This window comes from Pholcus phalangioides, unplaced genomic scaffold (assembly GCF_987345545.1).
Source record: "Pholcus phalangioides strain wild (caught in Gottingen) unplaced genomic scaffold, Ppha-v1.0 ptg000011l_1, whole genome shotgun sequence".
NCBI classification, from domain to species: Eukaryota; Metazoa; Arthropoda; class Arachnida; order Araneae; family Pholcidae; genus Pholcus; species Pholcus phalangioides.
Window position 1 is genome coordinate 579416 of NW_028301604.1, and position 13954 is coordinate 593369.

Sequence of the window (13954 nt, forward strand, 5' to 3'; positions counted from 1 at the left end):
CAATGTCAGGGCCTGGCGGCTGAGAAACACTGCACTAGACTGGGGCCTTCGTGATGTTCTTTCCCCCCTACTCCAGTAAGAGGAAATAAATCATGACGGCCCAGACTAGACAAACCAGGGCCCTTCCGAAAGACATGGATTTCACATGTTCCTTTTCCTATTCAAATTTTTCACAGTCTGATATTAGACGCTTTTTATTTGCTTTATCATCATGCTTTGTTGTCTGTCTAAGATCTCAAGCTTGTCACCATATTCCAATGGTTCGTTTTTGTCAGATGCCTGCCTTGCGTAATTCCTGGTTCATTCACAGCTCCCCAAAAAAGTTTGGCACAGATATTTTCCCATAAAAATAACCATTTCAAAGCATAAATAGGCACAGAAATCAATATTTTCAGCTCGCCATGATGCCCACTTTTAGAAACACTGGCATTCCTTTAAATTTGGTCTAAATATTGCGTCGCAACACAATTAATGGCAAGTGAGTCTGATGTTTGCCTTCTCTCGAACTCTCTCGCTCTGACACATGCGTATACTGTACGATTTCGGTAAAGATCGATGCATGCTTTTTACCTGGCCCCACAAGGATGGAGCTGCAGCCCTGAAACCCCAGACAATCACCATTGTTGTTTGTTTTTTCATGCTATAAATTCACTACAGAGCCCCCTCCACCCCGTGGAAACTCTGGCTTGCGGATCCGCCAAAGATTCAACAGCCCTGCTCCATGTTGTGTGTGTGGGGGGAGAGGTCACGTGCTTTCTACGGAAAACCAATATTGTTCCCAAGAGGACTCTTAACTGTCCTGCCAGTCAACCCTTTCCCTAGGAATCACCACACGATCCTGAGAACACTGCTGAAAGGAATATTACAGATGTTGAAAGGTCCCGCAAAGCAAAGAAAGAAATTTCTTTTTTGTTCATCCATGCTCAATAGATTTTTTACCCCACCCATATAATGTCTGCCTCTATGTAGGACATTGACATTGTTCCTTTCTGTTGCTACTCACCTATCCATCCCTTCAGGGCAAAAAAAAAATGGAAAACAAACCTGAGAGAGAAGAAAAAATATTGAATGCCACAACTCCTCCAAAGCCTAGATTTTAGGGGGGGGGGGGGGGAGATCTCTGGAGAATCAAAAAAATCTGACCTTCACTCAAATTTTGTGACTTTTTTGGGACTTCCGTGACTTTGACTTTTCTGTGATGGTAGACACCCTGTTGTAGAACCTCTCCAATCCAGACTCCTAGAAACCTAGGTAATTCCAGATTATGAAATTTTCCAGTTTCGAAGTTTTCATATTTAAAGCAGTAGTATGCCTCTGAGAATTTTGATTCACTTAAGCATTTTCATTCATTCTAACACAATTGATAAGTTTAAAAAGATGCATGATATACATAGCGGGATAAATTGAGATGCTATTCATACTTAGATAAGGCACCCTTAATCTTTTTGATGAGCAGTGTATTATATATTATTAATTTTTTTTGGTGATATATGCTTTTATATTGGGTATTCTGGTTATACTTGACATCCATATTTTTTATGGGTATAATTTTTTCAATCACCTCATTAGGCAATTTGCCTGTGTGTGTTGTGGCCTTTGTATTTGTATATTTTCCTTCAAAAGGAAATTTAATAAAGCAATATACAGGGTGCATAGCTAGCAGCACACATCCCAAATTACTGGCAAACCGCTGATACTAGAGGCATACTTGCAATTAGAAAAAGTATCAAAAATAACGTGGACCTCAGATAAGTCATTCATATTGTTAGCGATTGTATAATTATTAAAATTAAAAAAATTAACTTTTTATATGGACACCCTATGCTGAAAAACCAATTAGAAAGCATTTGCCTTGTCTCTCCTGAGGCCAACAAAAAAAAAAAAAAAATCATAGTTTCTAACTGCAATATATGCTGATCTTTTTGAATTCAAAAAATGAAGAGTTAAAGAAAAAACAGGATAAGTGGGGGTAAAACCAATTTTATCTGCATAAAAAATAGCAACAGATATTATGTCTAAGTATAATAATGTTAACTTGTTTTTGTAACAAAAAACTTAGAAAATATTTTTACTTTAAGCTAATCTTCACAGAACAACATATAATATATATTTTTAAAGCAAACACCAAAATATGTGATCAAAGTACAGTGGGAGAAAAATTACCTGACGACATCCAGAACAAATACATATTCTACCACATCTGTAGGGTCTCATAAGAAGATTTCCACCAGTCTCTTTTGAAAAATTTTCACAATATATACGTGCCTGAGTTGCAGTTTCTCTGTGAAAATAATAAATTTATTATTTATTCAACATTACAGATGAAAAAATGGGCATATATGAGGATTAATGATCATTATAATCAGAATTTAAAAAAATTATAAAATAGTGAAAAAACCTTTTTACTTTACACTACTCAGTCTGGTTTTTGTAGGTGTTTACCTATGTGACACCTCAGCTCATTTCTGAGGCTCATACTTATGCAGATGGAAAAGATAATCTCCTAGAATGTCCAGTTTCATGCTAAGAGTTTCGCGCCAAAAAAAACCTGTACAATGAAAATATCTAAGCATACATTTAAAAAAAAGAAAAATACATTATTTTTTTGGCTTAATCACTCATTTCACATTAAATGACTCAAAACCTTTCTGGAAGAGAAGTAACGATGTGCACACGGAAAGTGATTTCGAGGCAGGTATAAACTAATCAGGTTAAAAAGACTAATTCTGATGATGATTGTGCAAAAATTCAGGTCATAATGCTACTGTGTTGTGTGGGCATGTGCATTAGGGGGGAACGAATTTTTTTTTTTTTTCGAAATTGCCATTGTAATAGAATTTAAAATATGCCTTTATGTGAAGAAATGTCATTCCTAATTTTTTCCCCCAAAATTCAAACAGTTTTACGCACGTGTAAAATTCTGTAACATGACACTGCGGAGGAGGCTTTCCTATTCCCCTGAACACGTGATTTGTTCAGTGACCTCGATGTTTTCCCTTTGTTTTCAGTATTCTTTTGCAATCTTACCACTTAACTGAGAGGGTGTATAGCAGTCAAAATGACAACCAGAAGCTTTTATTGTTGGAAATCCTAAAGAGTTGGATTCTCGGGTCTTGCCCACCTATGGCAATGTTATGCTTTGTCATTTAATGACTCAATGCAATATGAAGGCACAACAATCAAGAAAAGATCCAGCTATTGTAGACATTCTTGATATTATCTTGCCAAAGATAGAAAATATTTGGAAAACTGCTTCAATTCCTACGGTTTCTCACCAACGGATATGCAAAATTTTCAAAGACTTTCACTGTAAATACAAGAATCTTCAGAAAAATATGAAAGCAAGGAAAGATTCTCAAATTCTCAAACTTCCAAGTTGAACTTGAAATCTTTTCAGCGCAAAGCACGGAAATTGTTCGACATTACAGCATGCAAATGTGATTTTGAGGACTTTATGTGTGACAAGTTGAGAAAGGTCCCAAATTTAGAGCGAGATTTCTTGCAATATCAAAGAAGTACACACAAGATGGCCATTGGTCGAGTAGATGTCCCAACAACAAAGAAATTTAAAAACAATGAACAAAGGAAAACGAAAATGGTATCCCACTTCAAGTCATCTCAAAAAGAAATGGCGGAAACTAGTTCATCAACCACTGAAAACTCATCTATATCCAATGATTCTGAGGAAAGTAATCTATGTGAGCCAAAACACAGTTTACCGTCAAAGTTAGCATTTTCATCTACCAGTACTAAGCTGGTTCATCAATTGGTGCCGAAGCAAGTACTTCATTTGCTTTTGAAGTTCTACCATCATTCTCACAGATAACTAAATTACCAAATGTTCCTCTTGCTTGTGATAGAACTGGTGTGTCTGATCGATCAGCTGCAATTATTGCGAATGCTGTGTTGGAAGATGTTGGGTTATTGACGAAAGAGAAGCCAAATATGACAATAGACCAGATGAAAATAAGGCGTGAAAGGGCATCACAGAGAGTTCTTTTGCAAGATAAAATTCCTAGAACAAATTTGCAAGGAATATATTTTGATGGTCGAAAAGACAAAACCTTAGCTAATGTCAAAGAAGGTGATTCTTTCCATAGAAGAACCATATCTGAAGAACACATAACCATATATTGCAGGAACCTGGGTCAATTTATCTCGGTCATACAACTCCAAGAAGCAGTAGAGCAAGGGATATAAAATATCAATCCTAGACTTCTTGAAGTAAGATTTTGATACAAAAGTATTGATGGCGATCGGATGCGACGGAACTGTTACCAATACTGGTTATAAAAATGGTGTTATCAGATTAATAGAGAAAGAAATAGGCCATCCCTTGCAATGGCTTATTTGTCTTTTTCACTTTAATGAGTTACCTCTAAGGCATCTTTCGAAGCATCTAGACGGATGTTCCATCAGTCCACACGGGCTTCAAGGTGATATCAGAAAAAGTTTGAAAAATTGTGAAAGATTACCTATTGTGAAATATAAACCAATCTCCAATAACCTTCTGATAATGGACAGTGACAACAGTGATTTAAGTGCAGATCAGAGATATCTTGTGGAAATAGAACGGGCAAAGAACTGGGAATCAAGAGAATTCTGAAAATTAGAAATGAAGGATCATCAGAAGCAGAAATCCGTACATTCTATGTTCCGAAAATAAACTTTTCTGCTAAGCACTATTTGGAACTAATTGCGTGTGATCAAGAGCGAGTGACTGAACCACCTATTATAAAAAATCAGGAAATGGATTCACAAAAATTACCTGAACCTGCTTTTCCATCTATACCGAATTTTCTGTGTCACACACAAGCAGTTGAACGGTGGGTACAACTCGTAACTGAAGCATCTGTGGCTGTATCAACAACCAAGAGTCGTGAAGGCTTCATTCAAGCCAGAATAAAATCAAGGAGTATTTTTCCATCGTTTGAAAAAAAGTTGACTATTTTGCAAAGAAGTGAAATGTAATAACAGTGTGATAACAGAGGAAGCAAATAGAGGCATTCTCTTAACACCTATAACGTCAAACTATGTTTTTTTTTGTTTTTATAATTTGGAACATGGTTATAGTTTTGTCCCACTCCCCCCCCCCAAAGGGTTTATTATATTTTATATATATATATATATATATAATGTTTAAAAATATTTTTATAATGTGCACTTAGAAAAGTCCTTTAGGGACTTTCGACCTTTAGGGTCCGTGAGGAACCTCAAGATATTAAAATATTTTCCTAGATTTTGGTATAACGTCTTAAAACCTTGAAAGGCATCTTTTGAATACTAAGGCAACACCAATTTCCAAAAAAAGTGAAAAAACAGCCTTTTTCGTTCCACCTTAATGTGCATCATGTCAACTAAAATGTTTGTTAGCAAAGGTAGAAATATCGCAAAAAAAAAATCTTTGTTAGTTGAAAAATTCATAAGTTGAAGTGTTTGCCAACCACACACACACAAGGTATTTGAGATTTAAACAATATCTGAATCATTAAATAATGATTATACTTATCTTATGAAATTATACATAGCAGCATGATGGAACAATTTCAAACTGTTTTGCTATTGTGAATGGCAGAATAAATTCAAAAAATTTTGTTTTTATGATAAATGGGCATCTTTAGAAGTCAGGGGTGAAGTGATGAGAAATTGACGATGAGGCTTGTATTTATGAAATGCCAACTGGGCTTGTGCTGCTTCTTTTCTTCGCAATTGCTGAATATTATTCAAACTGTTTGACTAGTTATTCAGTTCCTTGCCCAGATGAGGTGCTATTTTCATGCCTCTTTGTACTGAAAACAAAATGCTATTAAACATCCTCTCTTTTCTTTTGTTATTAACCAATTATTGAAAAAAAAAACCAAACGGTGAAAATATAGCTGGGCAATTGCATAAGTATAGACGCAAATAAAATTTATCCTTGACTTCAGATCACTTCACCACTGCCATGGAAAGATGGTTGTTACTCTTGCACAAGCAAAACTTCAGTTCACTATTAACAGTGAAGAACCACCATTAAAGGCAAATAGCAAAGAAAAAGGCTATAGCTACATGATAAAAGCAAAGGAGGTCAGTTACACGACTTTCCTTTTCTAAACTAATGCTGGTTTTCTGCCAATACATCATTAACCTTCATCAACTTCACCTCCTCAACACCAGACACCATTAAATAATTCCCAATATTTTTGAGAGGGAGCTTGTCAAACTCACTGGGTACACTACTCCTGTAAATCTGCAACTACAGTTCATTAGCACATATCCTGAGATGAATTTAGTTCAATCCTGGTGGTTTGTTAGCAAATAAATTTATGCACAGCAGGACTTTTTCTACTTCGCATTGAATTTCTTATCTCTCCATGTTACACCTCTTATTACAATATCGTTATCCACATCAAAAATGAAAGAGAAAAAAAATCATGGAATGCCCTATACATGTTTTCATTTCCCTCTACCTTAGACCCCTTTATGAAGAAAGGGTTAATGGTTAACTTACATCTACTATTGATATGCTTTAAAAATGAATTTTTAGGTCAGCTTTTTTCTTACCAAGGTAATGAATCTTAGAGATACATTTTTCACAGTATCTGCAAAATATTGGGAAGAATGTCAAACCAGAGAGGCTGGGATAAACAAATTTGTTTCTTGCAAACAAAGGCTACGACATCACACAAACCATAGGAAACTTTTTCCACAAATTCTATCAATTGATTTATCACCCCAACTTATTCAAATTAATCTTTAAAATTAACTGCCAACCATTCTCTCAAAAACTCAAAGTTGGTTCTATGAGAACAAGGAGAGCCACTCATTTCATATACTATAGCACCTGAGTGGTACAGTGGTAAGATGCTTCTTCAGAATATGAACTGGGTTGCTATTTTGGTTAGTAAGTGGTAAGATGCTCGTTTTCCACCATGAAGATTACTGTCAAGGTCCACGGGTTTGAATTCAGGGAAGAATATCAATGGGATTGGATTGGATTTTGATTTTTTTGGAGCAAGGACCCTCTAGGTCAAGCTGCGCCAAAACAAATGTGCATATAAAATTGATACAAGATTTGTTCTTGTCATCTCAAAAAGTAAAAGTATTCATGAAACGTAAAACAATGACGTGGCTTGTAAAAACTATAATTTGTTGTAAAAACCAATGGCTTTGATGAATTTAAAAATACGGGATGCATCGTTATGGTCAGATAAAATGTCACGAAGTGAAAGATGATTCTGTCCAAAAGCAGGCGTAAAATGATGACGATGATGTGAACAAGTAAAAGCATGAGCAATGGTCAATGGACTTTGACAATGAGGGCACTCTGGTTGACTCTTTCATAATAACAAATATGATTGTGTGAGGCGACTGTGTCCTATGCGTAGCCGGGCAAGCAGAACTTCCTCCTTTCGGTTAGTCCTGCAGCTCGAACACCAATGGCCAATAGTGGGCTTGATAGCATGTAGTTTGTTATTAATTTGATTGTTCCAATGATCCTGCCAGCGGCGATGCATGACTTCTAAAATAATAAGAATAATTACCGAAGACCAACTACAAAAGCTTGAGTCAAATGCTGATGTTGAAGACTTTGAGAACTTAACACAGACCCCATATCTGTTGGAGGAACTTGATGAAGTAAGAAAATTTCTCAGTACACCCAAAGCAAAAAGTAAATCATTGACACTTCTAATTTTGAACATTCAAAGCTTACGAAATAATTTTGATAATTTTTTAATATTCCTTAGAACTCTAAACAAACCAATTGATGTGATACGCTTAACTGAAATTTGGATTGAAAATGATGAAAAATTTAATTATGAAATCACAAATTATGAAGGTATAAATGAATATTATTCATATACCAATTGTAGAACATACAATAGATCAGGAGGTGTAATGATCTATATAAGAAATGGTATTATATCAATACAAAAAAAAGGAGCAAACTTAAATTCGGCTGAGGATTTACACATAAACTTTCCAGATTATAATATAGATATTTTATTGTTATATCGGTCACATTCATACAGTATTACCAAATTTAACGAAGAACTAGAACTATATCTAAAAAATTAAAGACCAATCTATTAATAGTTGGAGACATTAATATTGACTTATATACCAGGAATAGTGCAACACCTCAGTATCTTGATATATTGGCAACAAATGGATTATTTTCGTTACATGAAGAAATCACAAGAGAAACAAACACTACACAGACCTGTATTGATCATGTTTTTTATAGATCCAAACAAAACACTGCACAGGAATTTACAGTCTTCAAAACCAAGATTACTGATCATTATCCAGTATTAGGATTCATAGACTTCTTGCAAAAATAATCCAATGAGGAAAGTAAACGCATAAAAATTATTAATTATAAAAAATTCGAAGCTTTTATCTCAACGCTGAATCTCGAGAACATTGTAGAAGATGAAAGTGACGAAAACAAATATAAACACTCAATGAATATCTTAACACTGAACTCAAACTTATGGACTGACACTGTGAAGCAAAAACCAAAAAAGAATAAAAAAAAACGGGATTAATGAAGACATTTTAAAAAGAATAAATTATAAAGAAAAACTCTATAGAAAATACAAAACAAATCCTCTTATAATCTTGTACAAATTAGAGTACAAAGAATACGAAACAAATTTAAAAAAATACATTAAAAAAATTAAGCAGGAGTATATTAAAGATAACTTTAAAAAAACTGGGAAAAACAAACGACTACAATTGAAATACATTAATGAAAATATATTAAACAAAAACATTGGGCATAAGACACTGCCAGAATGTGAGGACCCTATGGACTTGGCAAATAACTTCAATAATGACTTCATTACTAGGAATTTAGACACCAATGAACAAAATGGTTTTTGCATGTACTGTATGGAACAAAATAATATATCAATCAGTTCAACCAACTCTATGTATTGTACTGAAATACAAATACAAATACAAATACAACGCCACAACAGGCAAATTGCCCAACGAGGTGGCTGACTTAAGGATCAAGAAGATACAATAGATCAAGAAGAACTGAAACAAGTAATAAGAGACCTAAAGGAAAATAAAGCAAGTTGCTATGATGGACTAACCCCTAAAATGATGAAAATAATTTCAAAATACCACCTAAACACATTAAAAAAATTAATTTATCATTCTATTTTAAATGGTATCTTTTATCATGAATTAAAATACTCTCTCGTCCATCCTATATATAAAGCAGGAGATAGAAATGATCTGGTAAATTACAGACCAATAAGTATACTTCCAGTTTTTTCAAAAAATAATTGAAAAATGTGTTAAAAAACGACTTCTAAATTTCCTAAATAAACTTTTTCTCTCCCAATCAATATGGATTCCAAAAAAATAAAAACACAGAAATGGCAATATTAGATCTAAGTAAGTATCTAAACAATGGCTTCAATAATAATATGTATTCCATAACTGTGTTCCTAGATTTAAAAAGAGCATTTGACTTCGTTGATCTGGAAATATTAACAAGTAAACTATTCTCAATAGGAGTCAGAGGAAATATGCTTAAATAGTTCAAGTCATTCTATAACTAAAGAGCAGTTGTGATTCAGAAAGAAATTAGTTCCTTTCGAGAGGTGAAGAAAGGAGTACCTCAAGGATCTGTACTGGGCCCAATACTATTTTTGATATACATAAATGATTTATACAACCTGAAATTAAATGGAAAGTTGATAACCTTTGCTGATGACACAGTGCTTTACGTAGAAGATACAAATACATTCGATTTAATAAAAAAAGTAGAAGATGACCTAACAAATATTAACATGTGGCTAATGAAACAAACTAAAACTTAACATTCAAAAAACAAAATACATCTATATGAAAACAAGAAACACTAATATCAATGAAAGCATACACCTAAAAATACATAATCATTATCGAATTCAATTTCTCGAATGCCAAGATAATAGTGATAATAGTGATTGCTATTGCCAAGAAATAGAAAAAGTTCATGAGTACAATTATCTGGTTATAACAATACAACATGACCTTAAATGGAACTCACACTGTGATATTTTAATCAAAAAAAATCAGAAAATATGCAATAATCATATATAGAATGAAAAAATTAATAGATGAAAAATTTTTCAAAGACTTATTTTATGCATGGATTTATTCAATTATTAATTATGCAATTTGTGTTTGGGGTGGAGCATACTATGACAATATCCGGAAATTAGATAGCATGTATGATAGAATAAGATCTCAAATAATAACAGATAGTACGGAAATACAGTGCCACACTATATCTCTAAGACAAAACTACATATACAGAATGATAAAATTTTCACGAGTAAATGAAAAATATTTAACAAAAAATCGAAATAAAACCACAGATAGATACAATAGAATATATCAGGTACCGAAGCCTAATAAAACACTGTATAAAAAGAGCTTTTATACAGTGTTATTACTAGTGTTAACATTATAAGTTTAAAGTTTTAAACTTATTTTATACTGAAAATCAAATTAGAAATAGAAAAAATATAAATCATATAGTATTTGACTTTGTTAAAAATAATGATTATGAAATGATTTTAACGAATACGCTATAATCAGATATACAAATAGTTTTGTGCACTGTGTACGAAAAGAGAAAGAAATTGTAAAATGATGAACAGATGTACACTGAAGAGCCAAAAAAACTGGTACACCTGCCTAATATTGTGTAGGGCCCCGCGAGCCCGCAGAAGTGCCACAACACGACGTGGCATGGACTCGACTAATGTCTGAAGTAGTGCTGGAGGTAATTGACACCATGAATCCTGCAGGGCTGTCCATAAATCCGAAGGAGTAAGAGGGGTTGGAGATCTCTTCTGAACAGCAAGTTGCAAGGCATCCCAGATATGTTCAATAATATTCATGTCTGGGGATTTTGGTGGCCAGCGGAAGTGTCTAAAGTCAGAAGAGTGTTCCTGGAGCCATTTTGTAGCAATTCTGGACTTGTGGGGTGTCGCATTGTCCTGCTGAAATTGTCCAAGTCCGTCGGAATGCACAATGGACATGAATGGGTGCAGGTTATCAGACAGGATGCTTACGTACATGTCACCTGTCAGAGTCGTATCTAAACGTATCAGGGGTCCCATATCACGCCAACTGCACACGCCCCTTACCATCACAGAGCCTCCACCAGCTTGAACAGTCCCCTGTTGACATGTAGGGTCCATGGATTCATGAGGTTGTCTCCATACCCGTACACGTCCATCAGCTCGAAGCAATTGGAACCGAGACTCGTCAGACCAGGCAACGTGTTTCCAGTCCTCAACAGTCCAATGTCGGTGTTGTCGGGCCCAGGCGAGGCGTAAAGCTTTGTGTCGTGCAGTCATCAAGGGTACACGAGTGGGCCTTCGGCTCCGAAAGCTCATATCGATGATGTTTCGTTGAATGGTTCGCACGCTGACACTTGTTGATGGCCCAGCATTGAAATCTGCAGCGATTTGTGGAAGGGTTGCACGTCTGTCACGTTTAATGATTCTCGTCAGTCATCGTTGGTCCCGTTCTTGCATGATCTTTTTTCGGCCGCAGCGATGTCGTAGATTTAATTTTTTATTGGATTCCCGATATTCACGGTACACTTGTGAAATGGTCGTACGTGAAAATCCAAATTTCATCGCTACCTCGGAGATGCTATGTCCCATCTCTCGTGCGCCGACTATAACACCATGTTCAAACTCACTTAAATCTCGATAACCTGCCATTGTAGCAGCAGTAACCGATCTAACAACTATGCCAGACACTTGTTGTGTTATATTTAATATAACACAATACTATATTAATTTATATAGGCGTTGCCAACTGCACGCCGTACTCTGATTGGTTCCATATCTCTTTATTTGCATACGCATGCTGTAAAGAGTTATTTGCTTGAAATATATAAAGGGTGCATAGGTAACAGAGCGTATTGCATTTTACTAATAAACCATTGATCCTAGAGGCATACTTTCAATTAGAAAACGTATCCAAATAACGTGTAATAGTGAGATCTGTCATTCATGTTGCTAGGGGAAAAACGGTTTACCCACGTTTAATGTTGTTTCTTTCACCAATTTTCCTGTTTTTCGAATTTGAATATCTCAGTGAATACTGCACTTAAAAATGTTGACTTTTTAAGTACATTAGGCAGGCATTTGTTAACATCAGGAGAGAAAGGGCAACAGCTATCTAATTGGGTTTTTGAGCCCAGGGTGTCCATATACAAAGTTAACATTTTTATTTTGATAACTATACAACTCCTTGAAACATGAATGACGCATCAGAGTACTACACATTATTTGGATATTTTTTTCTAATTGGAAGTATGCCTCTAGGATCAGCAGTTTGCCAGTAAAATGCCATATCTCCTGTTACCCATGCACCCTGTATAGTTTAAGTAATATATAAAGGGTGGTTAAGTAATATATAATATCCCTATCTAGATGGATATATACGTAATATAGGGTGTTTCAAGAAGAATCATCCGATTTAAAAAAATCGTAACTATTAAGCTTTTAATCCATTTTGATCGAATAATTTATAGGTAGAAAGAGGGAAATATCGAGTATCATGCAGTTGCCGACAGGTAGCGCTAATGCTATTCCTTTGGGCGCCACTTTAGTGTTTGTGAAGATTGGCTTTTCCCACAGTTAGAAACCGATTCGGATGACTTCATTTTCCAGCAGGACAGGCACCACTACAATGGAGCTTGGAATTTTTGAACAATCTCATTCCTAAATGATGGATTGGCCGTATGGAACCTGACGATTTAGTTAAACATCACTGGCCTCCAAGATCGCCGGACCTCACAGTGTGCGATTTCTTCTTGTGGGGGTTTATAAAAGACTGTTTATGTGCCTCTCCTTCCAGCTACATTAGTCGAACTGAAGATATGCATAACAGCAGCTGTGGAAGTAGTGGATGAAAATGTCAAGGTGGGAAAAGTCGTGGGACACTTCCCCCCTTTGACAAATAAGCCTGACATAATTTCAACCTAGAATAGTCATGTCAAATAAGTGAAATTTGCTAAATGTAGATTTAATTGTGTTTGTCGTGTAAATAATTATTGAGCTTCTGTCTTTATTTTAATGTGGAAGGCTGAGCTGAATCTTGTGGTTGTCTAGTTCCTTCCCTCTTGTGTTATCATTCCGTTCAATATCAAAAAATGCCGAAGATCTGAACCACCGATCGTCTGTGTAGAGTGGACACACAGTCTTTATGCATCACACTGTATGTGTTTGTCGGGAAATCCTAAATATTAAATGCTTTGACATCTCAATCTTTTGAGCTCAACAACAAATTCCTTGAATTTTTTTGATTATTCCTGTAAAATTTTGGGAAATTCCGAGTTAAATCGAACGAGAAAATGTGTGTCTTTTGAATAATATATACTTTCTTTTTGAGACACACCTAATGATTCACAGATAATTGAAGATATCATCGCCATATCGATGAGTCAGTTTTCTTGTTCCCGCACGAACGCTTCCGGTACGTGTAAAAGGAAAATTCCTTTCTCTTTTTTCTTTCTCTCTCGCTGTTCGTAACCCGTTGAATATTTTTATTTTTGAAAAGCCGATTTTTCGCCTTCAGTATATTCAGAGTCTGTTTTTTTTAAATAAAAAAAAATTAAGGGAAACAAACATTTTTGTTAATCAAGAGTTAAATAATTTTGAGACCTTGTGAGTCTTTCAATTTCAAAACTTAATTTTTTTCCCTTTTCTCTCCACTGTTCCCGATGCTTAAATAAAAAAAAAACACTTGTGTTGTAAAATATTGTGAGGGAGAGAAACTTTGAAATAATGTTATATGCTTGAAATTATTCTCTGCCATCCAGAAAGTGTTGAATTTGAATTTTTTAAAAGATTTTCCTTTGTCTAGATTTAAATTTTTCGGCATGTCACGAAACAAGATTATTTATATATGACGTCGGTTATCGTTTGAAAGCTAATTTTTT

At 34.9% G+C, this 13954-nt stretch overlaps 1 protein-coding gene across 2 annotated transcripts in view; it reads right to left on the minus strand.

Annotated features, from left to right (window-relative positions):
- The window catches only part of Tmem63 (transmembrane protein 63), a 154100-nt gene that overhangs the window by 68132 nt on the left and 72014 nt on the right, over positions 1-13954 (minus strand). For both annotated transcript variants that reach the window (XM_089238706.1, XM_089238707.1), the window contains exon 11: positions 2164-2281. In XM_089238706.1, coding sequence (XP_089094832.1) covers positions 2164-2281 — 118 coding nt within the window. The remainder of the gene's footprint in view (positions 1-2163; positions 2282-13954) is intronic.